General features: G+C 34.3%; 1 protein-coding gene across 1 annotated transcript; it reads left to right on the top strand.

Moving 5' to 3' along the window:
* Nucleotides 1–16,836: 16,836 nt before the first annotated feature.
* LOC124355853 (intraflagellar transport protein 88 homolog) lies at nt 16,837–22,980 on the top strand. Its single transcript, XM_046807008.1, has 4 exons — nt 16,837–16,934; nt 19,976–20,153; nt 21,074–21,122; nt 22,886–22,980. The coding sequence occupies exons 2-4, from the start codon at nt 19,998–20,000 to the stop codon at nt 22,978–22,980; spliced, it is 300 nt and encodes a 99-aa protein (XP_046662964.1). The 5' UTR covers nt 16,837–16,934; nt 19,976–19,997.
* Nucleotides 22,981–23,027: the final 47 nt, after the last annotated feature.

The following is a 23,027-nucleotide window of genomic DNA, read 5'->3' as shown; positions in this document are numbered from 1 at the left end:
CACGGTTAGACGGGCGTTCTCGTATAAAAGTCACTCCTGAGACTTAACCAAACAAGTGCCCGCAATGAAACTTTGTACACAGATGCTCTGTAAGCTGAACTTTAATATACCAACGTCAAAAAGGTGGTGTCGGCCGTCAGAGGTCCTATCGTCGAAATTAAATGCACCGTTAGACGCGGCGTTCTCGTATAAAAGTCGCTCCTGAGACTAAACCAAACAAGTGCTCCGCAATGAAACTTTGTACACATATGCTCTGTAAGCTGAACTTTAATATACCAAACGTCAAATAGGTGGTGTCGGCCGTCAGAGGTCCTATCGTCAAAATTAAATGCACGGTTAGACGGGCGTTCTCGTATAAAAGTCACTCCTGAGACTTAACCAAACAAGTGCCCGCAATGAAACTTTGTACACAGATGCTCTGTAAGCTGAACTTTAATATACCAAACGTCAAAAAGGTGGTGTCGGCCGTCAGAGGTCCTATCGTCGAAATTAAAATGCACCGTTAGACGGGGCGTTCTCGTATAAAAGTCGCTCCTGAGACTAAACCAAACAAGTGCCCGCAATGAAACTTTGTACACAGATGCTCTGTAAGCTGAACTTTAATATACCAACGTCAAATAGGTGGTGTCGGCCGTCAGAGGTCCTATCGTCAAAATTAAATGCACGGTTAGACTGGGCATTCTCGTATAAAAGTCACTCCTGAGACTTAACCAAACAAGTGCCCGCAATGAAACTTTGTACACAGATGCTCTGTAAGCTGAACTTTAATATACCAACGTCAAAAAGGTGGTGTCGGCGCCGTCAGAGGTCCTATCGTCGAAATTAAATGCACCGTTAGACGGGGCGTTCTCGTATAAAAGTCGCTCCTGAGACTAAACCAAACAAGTGCCCGCAATGAAACTTTGTACACAGATGCTCTGTAAGCTGAACTTTAATATACCAACGTCAAATAGGTGGTGTCGGCCGTCAGAGGTCCTATCGTCAAAATTAAATGCACGGTTAGACGGGCGTTCTCGTATAAAAGTCACTCCTGAGACTTAACCAAACAAGTGCCCGCAATGAAACTTTGTACACAGATGCTCTGTAAGCTGAACTTTAATATACCAACGTCAAAAAGGTGGTGTCGGCCGTCAGAGGTCCTATCGTCGAAATTAAATGCACCGTTAGACGGAGCGTTTCTCGTATAAAAGTCGCTCCTGAGACTAAACCAAACAAGTGCCCGCAATGAAACTTTGTACACAGATGCTCTGTAAGCTGATCTTTAATTATACCAACGTCAAATAGGTGGTGTCGGCCGTCAGAGGTCCTATCGTCAAAATTAAATGCACGGTTAGACGGGCGTTCTCGTATAAAAGTCACTCCTGAGACTTAACCAAACAAGTGCCCGCAATGAAACTTTGTACACAGATGCTCTGTAAGCTGATCTTTAATATACCAACGTCAAATAGGTGGTGTCGGCCGTCAGAGGTCCTATCGTCAAAATTAAATGCACGGTTAGACGGGCGTTCTCGTATAAAAGTCACTCCTGAGACTTAACCAAACAAGTGCCCGCAATGAAACTTTGTACACAGATGCTCTGTAAGCTGAACTTTAATATACCAACGTCAAATAGGTGGTGTCGGCCGTCAGAGGTCCTATCGTCAAAATTAAATGCACGGTTAGACGGGCGTTCTCGTATAAAAGTCACTCCTGAGACTAAACCCAAACAAGTGCCCGCAATGAAACTTTGTACACAGATGCTAATTCTACATGCAGGTTAATAAAATTGCTTTCTTTCCTTGGCTTCTGTCTATCAATATACTGTGCATAACGATATTGGCAGCTACTCAATCCACCACCAAACCGTTAAGCACTTTTCTTTGCGTTGGGCGGGACCTAATATTTTTGCTATACCGTGGTTGATGCTAATTCTATATACAAATTAATAAAATTGCTTTCTTTCCTTGGCTTCTGTCTATCAATATACTGTGCATAACGATATTGGCAGCTACTCAATCCACCACCAAACCGTTAAGCACTTTTCTTTGCGTTGGGCGGGACCTAATATTTTTGCTATACCGTGGTTGATGCTAATTCTATATACAAATTAATAAAATTGCTTTCTTTCCTTGGCTTCTGTCTATCAATATACTGTGCATAACGATATTGGCAGCTACTCAATTCACCACCAAACCGTTAAGCACTTTTCTTTGCGTTTGGCGGGACCTAATATTTTTGCTATACCGTGGTTGATGCTAATTCTACATGCAGGTTAATAAAATTGCTTTCTTTCCTTGGCTTCTGTCTATCAATATACTGTGCATAACGATATTGGCAGCTACTCAATCCACCACCAAACCGTTAAGCACTTTTCTTTGCGTTTGGCGGGACCTAATATTTTTGCTATACCATGGTTGATGCTAATTCTATATACAAATTAATAAAATTGCTTTCTTTCCTTGGCTTCTGTCTATCAATATACTGTGCATAACGATATTGGCAGCTACTCAATCCACCACCAAACCGTTAAGCACTTTTCTTTGCGTTGGGCGGGACCTAATATTTTTGCTATACCGTGGTTGATGCTAATTCTATATACAAATTAATAAAATTGCTTTCTTTCCTTGGCTTCTGTCTATCAATATACTGTGCATAACGATATTGGCAGCTACTCAATCCACCACCAAACCGTTAAGCACTTTTCTTTGCGTTGGGCGGGACCTAATATTTTTGCTATAACCGTGGTTGATGCTAATTCTATATACAAATTAATAAAATTGCTTTCTTTCCTTGGCTTCTGTCTATCAATATACTGTGCATAACGATATTGGCATCTACTCAATCCACCACCAAACCGTTAAGCACTTTTCTTTGCGTTGGGCGGGACCTAATATTTTTCCTAAAAAACAGGTGTTGTTGTTAATTGTTTCATTCCCATGGGTTCCTGTTGTATTTCGATTTAAATTGTTGGCAAAGTTTGCAAATAAATATGAAATCATTTACCTCAACCTCATGTTGGGTTTTACTTAAATACTTAAGACATGGTTTGAAGTGAGCCCATCGTTTGCAGCTGTCGCACATTATCCATATTTTGACAACATTTAGACAACATTTCTATGACAGGTAAAATTTCACCATTAACATTAACAACCAATGCATAATACAAAATAGGTTTGTTATTAGATAAGACCACTTGTCTTGCAACCGAGCCTGTTGCATCAAAATAACCAGCTGGCACGTTTTTACTTGCGATTACCTTTCTTTGCAGACCTGTAAACATATATACCTGGAAGGGTGAGGCTACTACCTTTCTTATATATTTCTCCTCCTCAGTGGATGAAACTGATTCGGTTTTTTGCCAGTAAAATTAGGTCTAACAAGTCGTTTGAGTGCAAGTCATCTTCTTTGAACGCTTCTGATCGACATTTTCTCAGCGTCATTAAGGGGGAGCCAGACCGGGGAAAATTTTTTTTTTACACATTTTTAGTTTTTTTTTTTAAATTATTATACTCCATTTCATTCTCTTTAAAATGATATAATTGTCATCACTGTAACTTACGTATAAGCCCTTGAAAAAATTAAAACAATATATCAAGACACAGAGTTTTTTCTCTGAGCAACGTCAATAGTGTAGCTAGTATACTCCTGGCATTTAGTATAGTACCATTGGTTTTATACTCTGCATTTTTGTTTGTGTAGTTGGTCATAGTGACAGTTGACTAAACATCAGTTTATCCGTCAGCTGTCGTCTGTTGTTTTGGTTCCTTTCACAATACCGAACATGTAAACTTGTTTCTTGTTTACATTTTGTATTTTGTTCAAAGAAGACACTGATTTGGTGAATTGTTGTGTTATTTTTCGAAACATATTTGTTTGTTTAGTGGAACTCGCGATGCCAAGGAAACAATTGAGTTATAAAACCAAGAGTAAAACATCATGTAGGTAACCAGTACAGTAGGCCTAGGCCTACATTGGTAGGTTCAGAAACTTTGTCAGGAACTCAAGAAACACCTAACAAAGAACTTGGGAGTAGTTCTACTAAAGTATCTTCTGCAAAGAAGTTGTCCTTTGATAGCTATGAAACATTTCAATCTTCTGGAGCAGGAAATTGTATTTTTGATGTCCACTTATTGTCTTGTGCAATAAAAAAATTTGTTAAATGTAAGTATTGTGATTCAACAGACACAATCGAACTTATTGTGTGTTATGATGACTCTGAGAACTCTGGGTTAGTATTATCAACTAAGTTAGAATGTACAGCATGCTCAGAATTCCAAAAATTCAAAAAACTCAAATCTTTCAAATGATGAAAAACTGTATGATCTCAACGTAAAATTTGTTTACGCTATGCGAACTATTGGGAAAGGGCCAACTGCCGGAAACCAATTTTGTGTTTTACTAGACCTACCTAAGCCCCCACAAAAATATGCTAAATACCACAAGACTCTACAGACAGCACTCAAATCTTGTGCCGAAGATACTATGATGAAGGCTACAATGGAAGCAGTGCAGGTAAATGATGGGTGTACCGAGCTTGCAGTTGCGATTGACGGTTCATGGCAGCGACGCGGATTCAAATCTCTAAATGGACTAGTGAGTGTGACCAGCTTCGATACAGGGAAAGTGTTGGATGTATCTATTTTGTCTAAATACTGTCAGACATGTACCATGACAAAACCTGGGGAACATGAGTGTACTAAGAACTATGATGGAAGCTCGGGAGGAATGGAGGTAGCGGGTGCTCTTGAAGTATTCAAGAATTCTGTGACACGAAATGTAAAATATACAAAGTACCTTGGTGATGGTGATAGTAAGGGTTTCCAGATTGTGAAAGAATCTAAACCGTATGGGGATGATGTCGAGATTGAGAAATTGGAATGCATTGGGCACATACAAAAGCGTATGGGGACGCGTTTACGTGAACTGAAGCGGAAAACCAAAAGCCAAAAACTTGCAGACGGAAAAGTGCTTGGAGGAAAAAAAAGACTTACTGACACCCAAATTGATAAGTTACAGACTTATTATGGCCTAGCCATAAGAAGAGGAGTAAACAGTGTTGAAGAAATGAAGAAAAACATCTGGGCAACCTTTTTCCATAAACTTTCAACGGATGATAATCCACAGCACGGATTGTGTCCTGTGGGTGAGGATTCATGGTGCGGTTTTAATAAAGCCAAAGCTGAGGGAAAGACTTACAAACACAAAGACAGTTTGCCCCTATGATGTTATGGTGAAAATTAAAGATATTTACAAGGCACTTACACAAACAGAGCTGTTTGAAGAAATGTTTGCACGGGCACACCCAAAACCCTAATGAAAGTTTTAATAATATTGTATGGGCTAAAGTTCCGAAGAGGGTATTTGTGAGACTCGATACACTGAAGTTGGGCGTATATGATGCGGTAATATCATTCAATGAAGGCCACAGCAGCAAACTGGACCTCTACAAAAGACTTGGACTGAGTTTGTGTGAAAAATCCGTCAAAACTTTGCGGGAGATGGATATTTTGAGACAGCGTAAAAGTGAGAAAGCGGCTGAAAGTATCACGAAGGAGGCTAGACAAGCAAGAAGAAAAAGGCGGCTCATGGAGGAAGACCATGAAGAGGAAACAGATGATCCCAAATATGGAGCTGGCCTATTTTTAAGGTAGATATTGTATGCCTTTTAGTTTATTGAGTTCAGTCGCAATTTGCCGAAAGTTGCATTTTATTAAACAAAGGTACACTTATCTCTGTAAATAATTAACCTACATACCTGAAATTTTTTACACATCATTGTTGGGGTATAAGTAATATTTAGACCCATTTTTATTAATCTCACATTACTAGTTTTGTAATAAAAAATTTATGTTTTGTAAAAATGTTTAATTTTTTTTAGTGTTCTATGAAAAAATGATTTTTTAAGGTAATATTTGATTAGCAGGTGTAAAATTGGGTCTGTCAACACAAAAAGAGTTGGTAAATATAGCCCTAAAATTTGAAAGTCATAGCTTTACAACTTTTGAAGAAAAGTGTACCTAAAGATGGCAAATTTAACATTGGCGAGATAGGCCTTTCCCGCTCCCCTTAATGTTCTGACAGACTGCATATTAAGATCAATAGCAGCATCTATATTTATATGTTTCATATCTTCATTCTGTACCGTTTTTGCTTGATCTAGTAACAACTTCTTTTTGTATATTTTACGTTCTCCTCCCCTCAGTTGGTAAGACCTTTTCTTTCCAGTATGAATCGGGACAGACGTACCGCTGCTCGTTATTCTTACATCAACAATATCAGTTATTTCAACTTCAAATTTAAACTCTTTACATTTTCCAGCTGCGCTTGAGCCACACCTTGCATATGTTACATATTTTAAATTTTCATTATGTCTTAGTCTACTATTTGTAAATATTAACCTGCAACTGATATTTGCTTGTTTTATTACAGCATTTCGGAGCCAAATTCTAAATGTGGCTGTATCAAATACACCGTTAACCATTACGTCGTCTATGTGACCAGTAACTCTTTTTTCTTCAACTGCAAATTTATTAGAGCACGAAAAGGAATGTTTCCTTTTAGGTACTGCTATGTACGATTTTCCTGATTTTTCTGCAATATTTTCAATATTTTTTTTTAGGTATTCCTCATTGTTTGAACAATTAGCCGATACATTAATTTTTCCTTTTTGATGTAATATTTCCTTATTCATATTGTCAGTCTCATTGGTGACATATTCACTGTAAACATCTTTTGAACTATCGAATACTGACATCCATATTCTATCTCGATATAAAATTTCGTCCATTCTATCAAAAGGGTATTTTTTATCGTCATAATACTGGTAATGTCCACAGATGTCGTAGTTGTCACTACCTCTTTCTGATTCTCTTATTTCAATTTTTAATTCGTCCCCAACTGTACTTAAGTGTATGATCATTTCATTGTCGCAAAACTTATACAAGCACTTTTTAAAAACTAGAATTACGGGTTTTTTGATAGATCTGATTTGTTTTTAGATTTTCTTTATATTTATACATGTCATCAAAATCTGTCCACGTACACACTCCACCGACCCTACGATGACAGCTAATAAACTCTTTGACTAAATGTTCAAATCTCTGATCTTTTTTATACTCATTTTCCCACAAAATAACAGTGCTATGAATTGTATTGTTAATAAAGATTTCTGTTTTCGTTGATGTTTGTAAGTCCTGGTGGCTTGGTGATTTGCAATAAGTCAATGATTTCACACAGCCTCTGCTGTCTTTTAATCTATCAGCGAATGTTTCTCCTTTGCCTGTTATTTGCTTTATTCCAATATCTGACTCAGGTAATTGTGTTAGAAACTTATTCCAAACATGCTTGAATTTTCTTGCATTATTTTTATTACTCCCTTTCCATCCTACCTTCTGACAATAGTGATTGTACACTTTATGATAAACGATCTTTTCCTTTTCCATTAGTTCTTCTTTTGTTATTTCATCACCGAGCGTGTTCAAAACACTGTTTAGTAATTCCTCATACTTCTCGTTTACTTTGTTCCGAGGAGATTGTTGGATGTCTTTTTCTGCTGTAACTTTTGTTATGAATTTTGAAAAGTTTTTTTCATACAATTTATTAAGCAATAACATGTGTTTGTTACTGCAGTCCCCAAATATCAACAAAGCAGCCTCTTTGAATAATGCGTGTCTTTCCTTACTACGTTTTTTTTAATTTTTGGTTACAGCATCCTTTCTTGTTTAAAAACGCAATCAATTTCTCTAACACATCAGGATATGTTGAACTAGTCATCGATTTCTCTTTCAATTGCAGACTCTGTAATGGGGTTTTTTCTACATTTTTAGGTTGATCAGACGAAATGTAACTGTTTTCTGCGATGCCACTTTTATGAATGGTAGTATCACGTCTGGTGTTAGATTTGTGGGGTTCATCGGAGACTTCCAACTCAAATAAATCTCTTTTTATTAGTAGATCATAATGGCCTTCTGACTCGTGACCTTTTTCTATTCCTTGAAATACAAAATCATATGTTGTATACACTTGATTGATATTAAAATTAGCAACCTTAAAGATAGTATCTTTCCCACAAATCCTTTGTTTAACATCTCTTTCTCTGTATACAGTTGCATTTCTCTTGTAAACCTCGCAAAAAACTGTAATTTCAAATTCCGATCCATATATTCGCTTCTGTACATTTCCCATTAGGTTTGCATATTTTAGAGGAGAGTTAAATTCTTCTCCGAGCGTATATTGTATTCTCTCATAGTAATGCTGCCAGTTTGTTACTACGTGGTTCACTATGCTCGTCCTAACTTCCGCGTGCCGATGTTGTGTACCCCACAACGCCATACTCATTGCCCGAAATAAACAATGACCGTCCCCTATAACCTTAACTCTTTCAAACACCTCCTAAAATAAATATTACTTATTTTATTATTATTATAACATAATACGCATTATTGATTACATATTACAATGGTCGCATCATATAACTTGTTTTTGAAAATAAGCAAAAACTGCTCATTTAGAAGATTAGGATAAGTTTATAACAGAAATATGAAAAAGTATATATTTTACTTATATCGCCTCCTTCATTTGGTCTTAGTGATTTATCTATTGTCCAGGACTATTCAGGCCAGTCTTCAAAACCTCTTTTTATCTCAATAGCATCATTTAAAAGTCATTTTTAAATACTACACATTATACAAAATTTACACAACTATGAAACCTTTGTTAAAGTTAATGCAGGCCTACCTTGTCTCTGCTATTATATTCCATAATGGTAGTAGCGACACCACGCAACAAAGCCATGACAAAGTAGCAGATTTATCAACCAACAGGATTTAGTATAACTGACAAATCCTGAAAAAATATCGAAACATGTATCTTCGGCCAGTAAGGAGGATAATGTGTTTAAGTTGTAAGCGTAAATACATGTGCATTGATTATTTTTAAACGATTACTTAATAAATGTTTTAAATTCAATAGTTCCATTTTACTAAATTATTTTAATTCCATAATAATACTTAAATAAATTTCAAATTGAATCACAGTTAAGTCACCGTAACTTATAATAAACTACTTTTATTTTGGATATGATAGATGGTGGTTAGCACTATAAGGTCAGATATTAATGCACAGCAAATAAATAAATTTGTTTGTAAAAGACTGGCCTCTGTATTCACTGTTCTTAAATCCGCGCATGTATTTATGTTTTAATTGTCATATTTATAAAAACACGTGCACAAAAAAATAATATAATACCGTAATGCTCAGTTTAAATATGACTTTGAAAATATTTTAAATGCATCAATAAATCCTACTTTAATAATAGGCGATATGAATGTCTGTACAATGAAAGAAATTGGATCGGGTCCAGAATATATTAATTTAATATCTTCCTTGCTGTGTACAGATAGGCATGGTAAGAACCAATATCGTCGTGTAATAATTTAATTTATGTTCATTACAGGTAATGTTTTGTCTAGAAAATCGTATTACAAAATTAAACCATGTTTTGTAACTGGTATGAACAAAATAATTTTTCTGTAGAAAGGTTTAAACTAAAAAAAGTTGTGTTAGATTACGTGTAACCACTGAGTTTTGAAATTAACTGTTAAGTATAAATCTCTTATTATATTTTCCGTTATTTGTAAAGTACGGAATGTTTATGTTAAAATTCAAACTTGTTGCTATTTGATAAATAAAATAATCAATTGAAGCCTACATCTGTTGTTTTCAGATGGATGATATACATAATTTCGATTTCACTATTAGTACGAAATGATAGACTTTATCTATTACGTCATAATTATGTATCATTAAAAATTTAATCGCGAGTGATAAGTATAAAATATTAATACCAATTTATCCATACCAGGTAAAGTTTATAATATGTTTCAAAATTTTAAAATTAATTACCTCAGATAAACAGGATACAGAAGATCAAGTAGCACTCCGTGTGTTGAACTTTGCACTAATGCAAACAACGTTCACAGATCACAGCCAATCCAAGAATGGTGCCAAACATCCCTCAGGCATCGTTTTTATATTTATTTGACATATTGGAGATTTACAACGGGGAACAGAAGGAAGATGGTCCTAGACTACTGTAGGGTTTTCAGCAAAGTGTGAGGTCCAACTTTCTCCGGGGTTCAAAGGGCGCCGCCCGTGTGCCGCCCTTGTGCCAGCAATTTTGAATAGGAATTTATGATTCTATTGGCAAATCCCAATATTCACTTTGCCTAGTAGAAGCAAGGACATCGCTACCTACCATACAAAAGCAAGGAATGCAAAATCAGAACTAGGCATTTTCCTCTCAATGTCTTCCAGGACGTTACTTAAACTACAAGTTTAAAAAAGATCTACAGGGTGATTCAAAACTAAACGGCAATCTCTCGGGAGCTTATTCTATAGCTAAAAACAAGTAAAAAAAGTTCATATAACCATATGCCCGGAAACGCTTCGTTAGCGAGTTACGCCTAGCGAAAGATTTCGCCCGGATTTCAGAACCCTTGGTGAAGTCAGGCCGTATAAAAATGGTAAAGGTAGTTACAAAGATACAAATACGATTGTTTTTTATGTTTTTATATCTGACAAATTTATTAAAATTCGTCCCAGAGCTGTAAATGCAATACTTTCAGAGATATCTTACGTAAAACACAAGAATTGGTGCAAAGAAATAACACATTTTTGTGTTTAACGTAAGATTACTTCCATAAATGTTAAATAAAGGTCATTTTTTTCTTAAACAGATTTGTAGAACATTTAATTCTGAAAAGATTCATGTGAATTACTTAGGAAAAAAATTAATAATAGGTATTGAAATTTAGCTTTATTTAAAAATAAAACAGACGCACAAAAATGCATATTCTTATCTGCATAGAATATTAACTAATGTTTAGGTTGTGAGTAACAGCTGATCATTTATTCTAGACTGAACATTAACATAAAATGTATTTACCTTTATAAAACTGTAATAATCACCTATAATAGTTGCTCAAAGTGTCCTCCGTTGTTAGCAATGCACGTTTTCGCACGACGAATCCACTCTTTTCTAGCGCGTTTCATAACGTTTGGAGCATTCTTGATAGTTTCTGCCGCCTCTGTAATGCGATTACGTAACTCCTCTATGGTGTTAATCCGTTTTGAATAAACAATTGACTTCATCCAACCCCATAAGAAAATGTCTGCTGGCGCGAGGTCAGGAGAACGTGGTGGCCATTTTACTGGTCCATTTCGACCAATCCATTGTCTACCGTATGTATCATTTAAATAGTTTTTTCACATCATTAGAAAAATGTGGAGGTGCTCCGTCGTGCATAAACCATGCATTTATTCTGTTTTGAACAGGAATATCTTCCAAGAGGGTAGGCAGGTTTGTTCTTAAAAAATTTAAGTACGCTACTCCATTAAGTCGATTAGGGAGGAAAAATGGACCAATCAAATTATCACCCAGAACACCAAGCCATACATTGACTGAAAATTTATGTTGAAAATGCCTCGTCGCAGTTTCATGTGGGTTGTCGTACGCCCAAGTATGGGTATTACGAAAATTTACAATTCCATTTCTAGTAAAACAGGATTCATCAGTAACGAGAATACGCCGAAGAAAATACTGATGTCGTAAACAATTTCTTCTTAACCAGCGGCAGAACATCTTCCGTTTATTAAGATCTTGCGGTAATAAGTCTTGAACACGTGTTATATGGAATGGGTACAACTGTGCTTCATGAAGTGTCCGCCATACGCTTGACTGGCAAATATTTAACTGACGTGATAATCGTCTGGTGCTTGTGGTTGGTGATAATTCTACAGCATTTATTATTGCTTGTTCATTATTATAGTTCCTTGCGCTACGTTGACGACCAATATCTATTCGCTTCGGTTTAAAGCTACCAGTTTCTCTAAGTCGTCTCTCCACAGCTTCAAATGTTTTGCGATCAGGTGTTCTTCAATGTGGAAAAGTATCACGATATTCCTGAACTGCAGCTAAACCATTCTTGTTAACTTTGCCGTAAATCAGTATCATGTCCGTATACTCTTCAAACGAATACATACCATTTACATTATCTGCCATTATTTACTAAGATAATTACATACACTTTTATAAAAAATATTTAATAAAATATTTTAAAAATAAATATTTAATAAAATATTTTAAAAATAAATATTTAATAAAATATTTTATACACTTGTATAAAATATTTCCAAATAATCACAGGATCTCACAAAATACAATCTTCACACGCCACAATACAAAAACCTCCATAAAGGTTATTCAAATATTACTTCATGAACTTAATTGTTGATCAGCTGATATTGCCAACCTTTGCAAAGAAAATATGACGATAAAAAGTGTTGAATAAATGATCAGCTGTTACTCACAACCTAAACATTAGTTAATATTCTATGCAGATAAGAATATCCATTTTTGTGCGTCTGTTTTATTTTTAAATAAAGCTAAATTTCAATACCTATTATTAATTTTTTTCCTAAGTAATTCACATGAATCTTTTCAGAATTAAATGTTCTACAAATCTGTTTAAGAAAAAAATGACCTTTATTTAACATTTATGGAAGTAATCTTACGTTAAACACAAAAATGTGTTATTTCTTTGCACCAATTCTTGTGTTTTACGTAAGATATCTCTGAAAGTATTGCATTTACAGCTCTGGGACGAATTTTAATAAATTTGTCAGATATAAAAACATAAAAAACAATCGTATTTGTATCTTTGTAACTACCTTTACCATTTTTATACGGCCTGACTTCACCAAGGGTTCTGAAATCCGGGCGAAATCTTTCGCTAGGCGTAACTCGCTAACGAAGCGTTTCCGGGCATATGGTTATATGAACTTTTTTACTTGTTTTTAGCTATAGAATAAGCTCCCGAGAGATTGCCGTTTAGTTTTGAATCACCCTGTATACTGTGATTTTATAAAAAGAGCGCTATTCAAATAATTAACAAATACATTTTGTACATTAAAATTCAGGATCTATGTACAAAGTTTCATTGCGGGCATTTGTTTGGTTTAGTCTCAGAAGGATCTTTTATTTGGGGGGCAGCTCTTTTACTCTACGAATCGTTATCTCAACGACCCTATTTTTATATTTGCAATATCAGTGTTGGGTCTTTTACACTACTAAACGTTTAGAATCGTATAGAAACTAAAACACGTTTAAATTGGCATTAACATTAAATTTATGAGTAAAACATAAACCTTTCCTCTACTCTTTGATGCCCCAGTGGGAAACTGCCCTCAGTGTAGTTAAGATATCTGGAGTTGTTATATAATCTCCAGTAAATTACAGTAAGAACGTACGCGTGTTACGTTTTGTATACAGAAAACAGATTTGTAGTTTTTCCATTCGATTTTTAAGGAGATTCTAAAAATACATTCTTATGCCAATAACGTGTATTTTGATATTTCCGCACTAAAATATTAAGTTCAACGATACAGTATGTTATCAAACGTATCTGACGCATATTATAATATAAAGCCAATATTGAGGTCATACTTTGTATTTTAAGCAGCAAACAATTTCCGAGGTTTGTGCGTTAAAACCACATGTTTTAGGTTTGCAATTTATGACTTATTAAACATAGTCAATATGAAATGAATGCTTCAATGGTATTACTATTTCTATGAGTTGATGTAATGGTACCGCCATTTAATTATATTATCAATTCTAAAAATATAGAACTTCTAGAAGGATTTTTTCTCTTAAGTCAATGCATCATTATCATGTTATTCATTCTATTTGTCTATTTTGAAAATTATAATGGTCATTTGTTAGTATTAAATTGATGTTTACCTCTGTTTAATGCATACGAGCTTTAATATTAAAAACTTATAATACGTTTTCTTTCTCCAATAAGCGAGTCCCTGGCGTCATATATGGTATATTGTTACGTAGAATGTTTGGCGTGATTAGCCTACTATTCCATGTAATCGATTTGTTAATTTCATGTATAAGTTGTACAAAGATGTTTGTTAGCATTGCATGATTTTTACAGTTCAAATTAATCAACGTTCAAATAATGGAATGGAACAAATATTTTAACTACAACAGAATTAACAGTGAGGTAGTCTCAGGTAAAGGCTCGGGTGAGGTGGTTCCTTCCTCGAAATGGTGTCATTACCAGACAATAGGTTTATGGCAACCGGTCTCGAGTTTGCGTGTCCCTTCTGAATGTGTCTAATGAAATTACGTGTAAGGGTTATAAAACTATTCTCAGAAATTCCGTGAGGGGTATTGGGTAAAGAGATAAGTCTACACAATAGCTTTTCTTCCATATTATAACATCTGCTCATACCTACCAGGTGTCAGCAATAACATAAATTTCTCAAGCCTCAACCACATCTGACTCTGAAAAATTAGAAAAAAATCAGGGAAACCCTAATGTCCTAAATTACACGACATTTAAATACAATACAACCATGCGATATAATAACTCTAAATAAGATTCACATACCCTGAATAAATTCAGTGATTACAAAAAACAATAGTTCAAAACTTTACAATAGTAAAATAATTGGTGACACATTTAAAAATAAATTGTTGCAGATAAAAACAGAAGTAAACAGAATAAAAATAATAAATGAAATATAAAATAAATTGTTTTTTGAAATATATGTGAGGTTAGAAAAAATATATTGTTAATTAGCCTACAAATTTTACTTATTATTTTCATGGATATAAAAGGACAACGTCATTTAAAAAAGTGCGCAAAAGAGAAGCAGTAATATTTATGTTATAACTTCTAAAATACTTCCGCATGCTAGAATTTCAAGCTATCACTTTTTATAATGCTTTTAATTTTTCATGTTTTAAAAATAATGAAACTTTGGAGTACCAAATTCCATACGACGTTTGAACATTTTGCAGTATATATACTAATCTAGTTTATATAACCTTGATACTTGAAAATCTAATACTTTTATATGAGAACATCTGTCTAACGGTACATTTAATTTAGACGATAGACCTCTGACGGCCGACACCACCTTTTTGACGTTGGTATATTAAAGTTCAGCTTACAGAGCATCTGTGTACAAAGTTTCATTGCAAGCACTTGTTTGGTTTAGTCTCAGGAGTGACTTTTATACGAGAACGCCCCGTCTAACGGTGCATTTAATTTAGACGATAGGACCTCTGACGGCCGACACCACCTTTTTGACGTTGGTATATTAAAGTTCAGCTTACAGAGCATCTGTGTACAAAGTTTCATTGCGGGCACTTGTTTGGTTTAGTCTCAGGAGCGACTTTTATACGAGAACGCCCGTCTAACCGTGCATTTAATTTTGACGATAGGACCTCTGACGGCCGACACCACCTATTTGACGTTGGTATATTAAAGTTCAGCTTACAGAGCATCTGTGTACAAAGTTTCATTGCGGGCACTTGTTTGGTTTAGTCTCAGGAGCGACTTTTATACGAGAAACGCCCCGTCTAACGGTGCATTTAATTTCGACGATAGGACCTCTGACGGCCGACACCACCTTTTTGACGTTGGTATATTAAAGTTCAGCTTACAGAGCATCTGTGTACAAAGTTTCATTGCGGGCACTTGTTTGGTTAAGTCTCAGGAGTGACTTTTATACGAGAACGCCCGTCTAACCGTGCATTTAATTTTGACGATAGGACCTCTGACGGCCGACACCACCTATTTGACGTTGGTATATTAAAGTTCAGCTTACAGAGCATCTGTGTACAAAGTTTCATTGCGGGCACTTGTTTGGTTTAGTCTCAGGAGCGACTTTTATACGAGAACGCCCCGTCTAACGATGCATTTAATTTCGACGATAGGACCTCTGACGGCCGACACCACCTTTTTGACGTTGGTATATTAAAGTTCAGCTTACAGAGCATCTGTGTACAAAGTTTCATTGCGGGCACTTGTTTGGTTAAGTCTCAGGAGTGGACTTTTTATACGAGAACGCCCGTCTAACCGTGCATTTAATTTTGACGATAGGACCTCTGACGGCCGACACCACCTATTTGACGTTGGTATATTAAAGTTCAGCTTACAGAGCATCTGTGTACAAAGTTTCATTGCGGGCACTTGTTTGGTTAAGTCTCAGGAGTGACTTTTATACGAGAACGCCCGTCTAACCGTGCATTTAATTTTGACGATAGGACCTCTGACGGCCGACACCACCTTTTTGACGTTGGTATATTAAAGTTCAGCTTACAGAGCATCTGTGTACAAAGTTTCATTGCGGGCACTTGTTTGGTTTAGTCTCAGGAGTGACTTTTATACGAGAACGCCCGTCTAACCGTGCATTTAATTTTGACGATAGGACCTCTGACGGCCGACACCACCTATTTGACGTTGGTATATTAAAGTTCAGCTTACAGAGCATCTGTGTACAAAGTTTCATTGCAGGCACTTGTTAGGTTTAGTCTTAGGAGCGACTTTTATACGAGAACGCCCCGTCTAACGGTGCATTTAATTTAGACGATAGGACCTCTGACGGCCGACACCACCTTTTTGACGTTGGTATATTAAAGTTCAGCTTACAGAGCATCTGTGTACAAAGTTCCATTGCGGGCACTTGTTTGGTTAAGTCTCAGGAGTGGCATTTATTAGAGGACGTCCATTTTACGATACATTCCTACGGTTTACTTAGGTATTATATTTGGGATTTTTATTCATGACACATTTAATGGGAAACCTTTGTGGAAAGTAATAAATAGAAAAAACTGTGTTGATTTTGTGAAAGATCGTTTTTATAATTAGTATTATACAATTTATCTCAGTTTTTGAATTTTTGTTAAACGCCTTCAGATTGATGACTGCAACATTGATGCACTAGACGGTCTGGACGATAAAGTGACGCTAACTTCACGGTGGTAAACGTTGCCATGGCAACTAAGCGTGGTTAAGTACAAACAGATAACTGTTTGAGATAAGATTGAGCTAGTTCACTTAATTATTCAAAATACATGCTATAATGTTATGATTGTAAGTCACCTTACTACAAATAATTTTCTATAAACAGTGACATTAAAGAAGTAACAAGAGTTTTTGTTTTAGAAAGTGTATATTTTGTAAACAAACTTTATATAGTTTTTAGTCTTCAGTGGTACATTTTTATTTGGCAAATCTTAAGAACAGCGACTACCGCTCCGATCGCCGTAATTTTTTGCATTCTAACACAGGTTAACGTAATTTCACCGAAAAAAATAGTCCCGATTATCGCCGAAGCCGTTTACTCCCTCCCCCACCAAAAATATTTTTGGAAAAAATAAAATTAATAAAACCTGACTGACAGTGCATTTATTCGTTTTTTTGGTGTTATTAGTTCGCAGGGCACGTAATTTCACCGAAAAAAGTAGTCCCGATTATCGCCGTAGCCGTTTACTCCCCCCCCCCCCCAAAAAATTTTTTGGAAAAAATAAAATTTGAAAAACCTGACTGACAATGCATTTATTCGTTTTTTTGGTGTTATTAGTTCGTAGGGCAGTAGTCCATGTACTAATTCTAGTATAAACTCGTCTTATCTTATCAGTAATAAACGCGCGCCGCTTATCTTTTGCCTGTAATGAAACCTGCGTTAGTTCTGTCTGAGTTTTGTGTGTGTAAGCAGTCATGGCGTGATCTGGGCTTGGACTTTGCAAGCTCGAGTTAATTTTTTTTCTAAAAGAGCAAGCAGCGCAAAGCGCTGCGCAGCGGGCAAGCATCGCGTGATCTGAGTTTTGAATAGGGAAGCTAGGGTCTTTTTAGCGTGTGACAAGAACCATCGCACGCCATTTCAATAACTTCACTAATTATTCCTTGTCCATGTGGGTTTGTTTGTTTACGTCTGGCGGTCTATCGAAGCCGTCCTACAGGTCACGTGATCCGCCCGGCCAATCGGAAACTTTCCTGTTTGTCACGTGACTACTGTCAACTCATCAAAACGACCATGGTCGGCCATTGTTTATAGTTTGATAGTCGAAAATCTTGTTATTTAAGTGTTTTGTATTGCCAACATTGTACTGCCGAAAAACTGGTTTTTATATATTAGCGATAATCGGGACAATTTTTTTCGGTGAAATTACGTTAACCTGTGTTAGTATGCAAAAAAATGACGGCGATTAGAGCGGTAGTCGCTGATCTTAATATTTACCTTTTATTTTACTATTATAGTGATTCTTCATAATTCTAAAAGTATTATCAATATGATTTTTAAGATAGCTTTCATTCCAAAATACAATATCTTACTTGTATTTTCTTTTGCATACAAGTCAATTTCAAACTAATATAAATAAATGTATAATGCAATACTCAGATGATAAGCTAATTACACTGATAGATATTGGTATTGTAGATATTTTATGTTCAATATAACATTTATGATGGTATGAATCCCATCATAAATGGGATCCATTAGGTAAACAAGTGTTTTTTTAAGTTACAAAGTATAATGTTTAATCATAATGTGTGTTTATTGTCTCACATTAGCATTCATAATTTGCTTATGAGGAATTATTAGAATTTGGTTATTTCAGTGGCTGGAGAGCTAGGAACCTGCGCTTACAGAAATAATGAAAATACAGTTGATTGCTACCAAGACCTTACTGTATTTCTAACCAAACTATAAATATTATTGCATTTCTTACTGTGTTAAAAAGTATTTTTTTAGTTGATTTAAAAAAAAAATTTTCTGCACTAGATGTGGACGAACATTTTGGTCGGCAATAAATGTGTTTAAACATTAATTTAAAAAATAACTAATTCCTTTAAAACTATTTAAAGTAAAAATAGACTGTTCAGTTTATGTTTCTATAGCCCCTTTTATGTATATTTATTGCTACACAAAAAAAATAAATAAATTTGAATGAAGATAATGAACAGTATATAACTAGTTGTTGTTTTTTTTCTTCAGTTATACGTTAAAGTATACAGGCTAATAAGTGGAGTGGAATGATAGTAGACCAATTTTTCTGTGAACTTCAGAAACATTTCAGGATTAGCAACAAATGAATAAATATATGTTTATATTTATATGTACATAAATGTCTGGTTAAGAATACAAAAAAAAAAAAAACATTTAGAAATCATATTTATGAGTAAATTATAAAAATGAGCTCAGTTATTGGCTGTACAGTAAATAAAATAGGTTGTTCAGATACTTTTAAAAGTTTACACTATTGACCATACAGCTACAGTATGATAAGCGGCCACCATCACAATCAAATCATTGATATTCATGATTATCTAAACTATAAAACCAGAATGTTAAACCGAATTACATTACAGGTATTTCAAATAATAGTATGATTTAGCTGGTTTTGTATCTAAAAACGTAATAACCTAATTATGAATAAAAAATATCTGGATTATGTCTATTTATAAAATGTAACAAACAAAACAGTGTAAACAGTGTTTATTTAGTTATTTTGTAGTATTTTGAAGGATAAACACGTCTGACAGCTTATGACACAAATAACACATGTATATCACCGTTGTACTTGCGATCATTACTGAAATATCGTACAAATTATTTTACTTTGTTTGAATTAAGTTGGAACAATGTTGATATTCAATACATTAAAAAGAGCTGGCAATAATTATTTGTATATAACTATAATTAGGATTTTTTGTATTTGGTAGTTTTTGGCATTTTTAATTGATAATTTGGTACCCTGATTCAAATGTGGTGGTGGTCGCCGCCTACAATGCTAAAGCCGACTACATTTCTACTTATTTCTTAGGTTGTATACCTTATATTATGTAAAAAGAAGTAACAGCTATCGAACTTAATGTAGCTATAGCACAATTTTTAGAAATCTCAATATTTTAATGACTCTTGTTGGTGTAGATAAAATAATTAGATTGTTTCAGATCAATATTTATTTCAAAATCTTTCCCCATTTTCGTTAGACCTCTACAGCATAACATTGAAAAGAGTTTTCAGCAGGAAGTTGTTTAAATTTAGTATAAGCATTAATAATGTAGTTATTAAAATATACTATTAATATGTTTATAAGTATAATTAATATAATTGATTGATTATCCAGAATCTTCATAGAGTCAGAAATCATGGAAACAATAAGATTTGTACCTGATGATGAAGAAGAGGATTTATATTCAGGTTTTAACGATTTCCCTTCTGCTCTGTTTAATACTAAAAATCTGGATCAGGATGAATTTGTTCAGATGGCACTTCGGTCATCATACAGCAAAAGACCAGGTTTGGTAAGTTGAATTATAATCTTTGGTAGTCTGGACAAGTTTCGTGAATTTTCTCAGGAGGACTTGATCAGTTGTTTTCGGTGTTGTAGAACTGTAAACTGACTGGCCTCATGGTATATTTCTGGGGTGCACAAAAGGCTCTTGAAGAGTAAGTGCATGGCGATAGGCTGCATAATAATATTTAATTAGTAGTCCCGAACCGTTATTCGACTTTTGGCAACATCCTCCCTTAAGATACTGTTGCCATGTAGAAAAGTAATAACAAAAAACAAGACGGCATCAAAGATTCTTCAAGTTCCAATTTTCCCATTCTACTAATAAGGGATGATAAAAAGAAGATGGCCTGGTCATCTTTTACATCCTGCCATTGATGTAAACGACTTTTGTTACGTTTACATCAATGGCAGGATGTAAAAAGATGACCAGGCCATCTTCTTTTTATCATCCCTTATTAGTAGAATGGGAAAATTGGAACTTGAAGAATCTTTGATGCCGTCTTGTTTTTTGTTATTACTTTTCTACATGGCAACAGTATCTTAAGGGAGGATGTGGATCATATTCAAAGGTTACAGAATGCTACTGTGCGTTTTTGTATATAACTTAAGAAGTCAACACACTGCATATTTTATAATTTATTCCATATTGATTTTCACATGGAATTGGTTCAGACTGGTTTGAATTTATTATTATTATTGGTTTTATTCTTTTATTTCAACATTCCTTGTTTGTTCTCAAAGGAGTAATATATCATTGGATAGTACGGGCTGAATACGTGAGTAAATATTACTTTACATAAAAGGTACATGTTCCACTTTAAATAATAACTAATTAATTCAAAGTTAGTAAGTGGTATAAAATGCATATAATATATATTATGAAGCGTTAGTTGTAAAATAATGATGTAATATAACTTTGTATTGCAGGTGTCATCTAAACCTGGCACGGCCATGCGGTTTTGGAACATCTTCAGGGGTAAAAGTCACAGATTTAATTATAATGTGTATTAAAGTACAATATATATTTTTAACAATACATAAGCTACAACATACATATACATTATGAACCTAATGTAGATGTATGTACTGTTATTTTACTTTCAAATTATATTTATTTATAACAAAATGTGTAGGCAATTTTTCTATTTAGACTATATGAGAATGGTTTTATAGTTTTTTTTTAACATTATTCACTTTCTGGATGCATGTTTATAAGTATAAATTTTATATGTAGTAAAAATTAATTTATGCTTTTGATGACTCGATGTTAGCAACTTGACTATTGTATTACAGATGCATATAAAATGAACATAAGTTATTTTGAATGAATTTGTGTAAACTTGTGTATTTACATAGATCGCTCACAAATCTTTAAAACTTATTTTAAAACTATAATCTTTTTTATTAATCCAGTTTAGTCTAAACACTTATATTCATACAGCACTACTTTTGAAACAATTTAATTCAACTTCATAGAAAATATTACTGCTTTTCTTTTGTATTACAAAATCTTTTGTCAACATTTGATATCTGTAAAATTAACTTTTAAATGAACGTTTCAAAAATTTAACCACAAGCCACAGTTTCACTTGTGTTTCAAACATTTATATTTTAAACTGGTTTATACTTTAATTTGCTTGTGATTTCTGGACAAACGTCTCAACCATATCTGCATCTTTTATTTAGGAATCTGTTTAGCTACTTAACTGTACTGATGCCAGCACATTTATTTTTTAATAGTATTTATTCTTATTGATTTTTGTACTGTTTTAAAGGTTGAACTAAAGAGGCTAGAGCCTACCCAATACTTATAACCCTGTATTACCTTTTAAGCACCATATGCTACTCTCCTACATTATCCTTGTTTCTATAATACTTATCACCTTAAAAAAACAATTCATGTTTTCCAGTACTTATAAAGATAAATATAAAGATAAATCAGTCACACAAATTTTATTTTATTTTATTTCCTTTCAACGGTCAACGACCACTTTATAACAATACACATAGTGCAAGGTAGCTAATTACCATTATAGTGCCCAGACATAACAGGGACAAGCCAAACATGCGATTGGACTCTATACTCCTAGACATGATTGACAGTGTACATAATAAGTATAAATTATAATAAATATAACAGTAATGATAATAATTGTTGAGCAGATAAGCAACCTAGAAATAAAAAACAGTGCAAAAACAAACTATCCATAAAAAGTAACAATGCAGAAAACTATAAATGGATAACAAGAACAAAAAAAAGAAATATATAAATGAACAACAATGTTAATAAAATAGTTTTAAATAAGTGACAATGCAAAAAAAAAAAAAAAAAAAAACTAAGAATGAATAACAAGTAACAAGATCCATAAACACCAACAAAGTAAAAAAAAAAAAATAAATAAATGAAACATTTCACAATACAAACTACCATCCTTAACAGTAACGAGTGAAAAACACATACAAAACAAATGCCAAATATAATAATAAATAAATAAATAACAAATGCACAAAGCATATAAATAAATAAATACGAACAGCTACAATTATGGCAAAAGTGACAACTACATAGCGCTATGAATAAATTAATTACTTCTTAAAAAAAAAAATAAAAACATATTTATGCCATGCCCACATCACTCAACAAGTCCCCTATCTATTCTACTGTATACTGGAAAGCAGCCAGCACACGTCCTCTAATAATTGCTGCCCTATCATTGAAGACGTCGAACCTGTCGGCAGAAACCATTTCCGAGCCTGACCATTTCTGGCGAGTGGGAACCGTGGAAAGACTTAGGAAACGCTGGCAATGGCGTCTACTGAACAAGTCCGCGTGATCGAGTCCTTGCCAAGGGAATATGGAAGTCCACTTGTGATAGGAAGC

This window comes from Homalodisca vitripennis, chromosome 2 (genome assembly GCF_021130785.1).
Source record: "Homalodisca vitripennis isolate AUS2020 chromosome 2, UT_GWSS_2.1, whole genome shotgun sequence".
In the NCBI taxonomy this organism is placed as follows: Eukaryota; Metazoa; Arthropoda; class Insecta; order Hemiptera; family Cicadellidae; genus Homalodisca; species Homalodisca vitripennis.
This window is presented reverse-complemented; position numbering and strand designations above follow the sequence as displayed.

Coding starts and splice junctions, on each gene's coding strand:
- LOC124355853 (XM_046807008.1), top strand. CDS start 19,998: ATGGAAACAATAAGATTTGTACCTGATGATGAAGAAGAGGATTTATAT. Junction 20,154..21,073: donor ACAGCAAAAGACCAGGTTTG/GTAAGTTGAATT, acceptor TTTGTATTGCAG/GTGTCATCTAAACCTGGCAC. Junction 21,123..22,885: donor GTTTTGGAACATCTTCAGGG/GTAAAAGTCACA, acceptor ACCTGTCGGCAG/AAACCATTTCCGAGCCTGAC.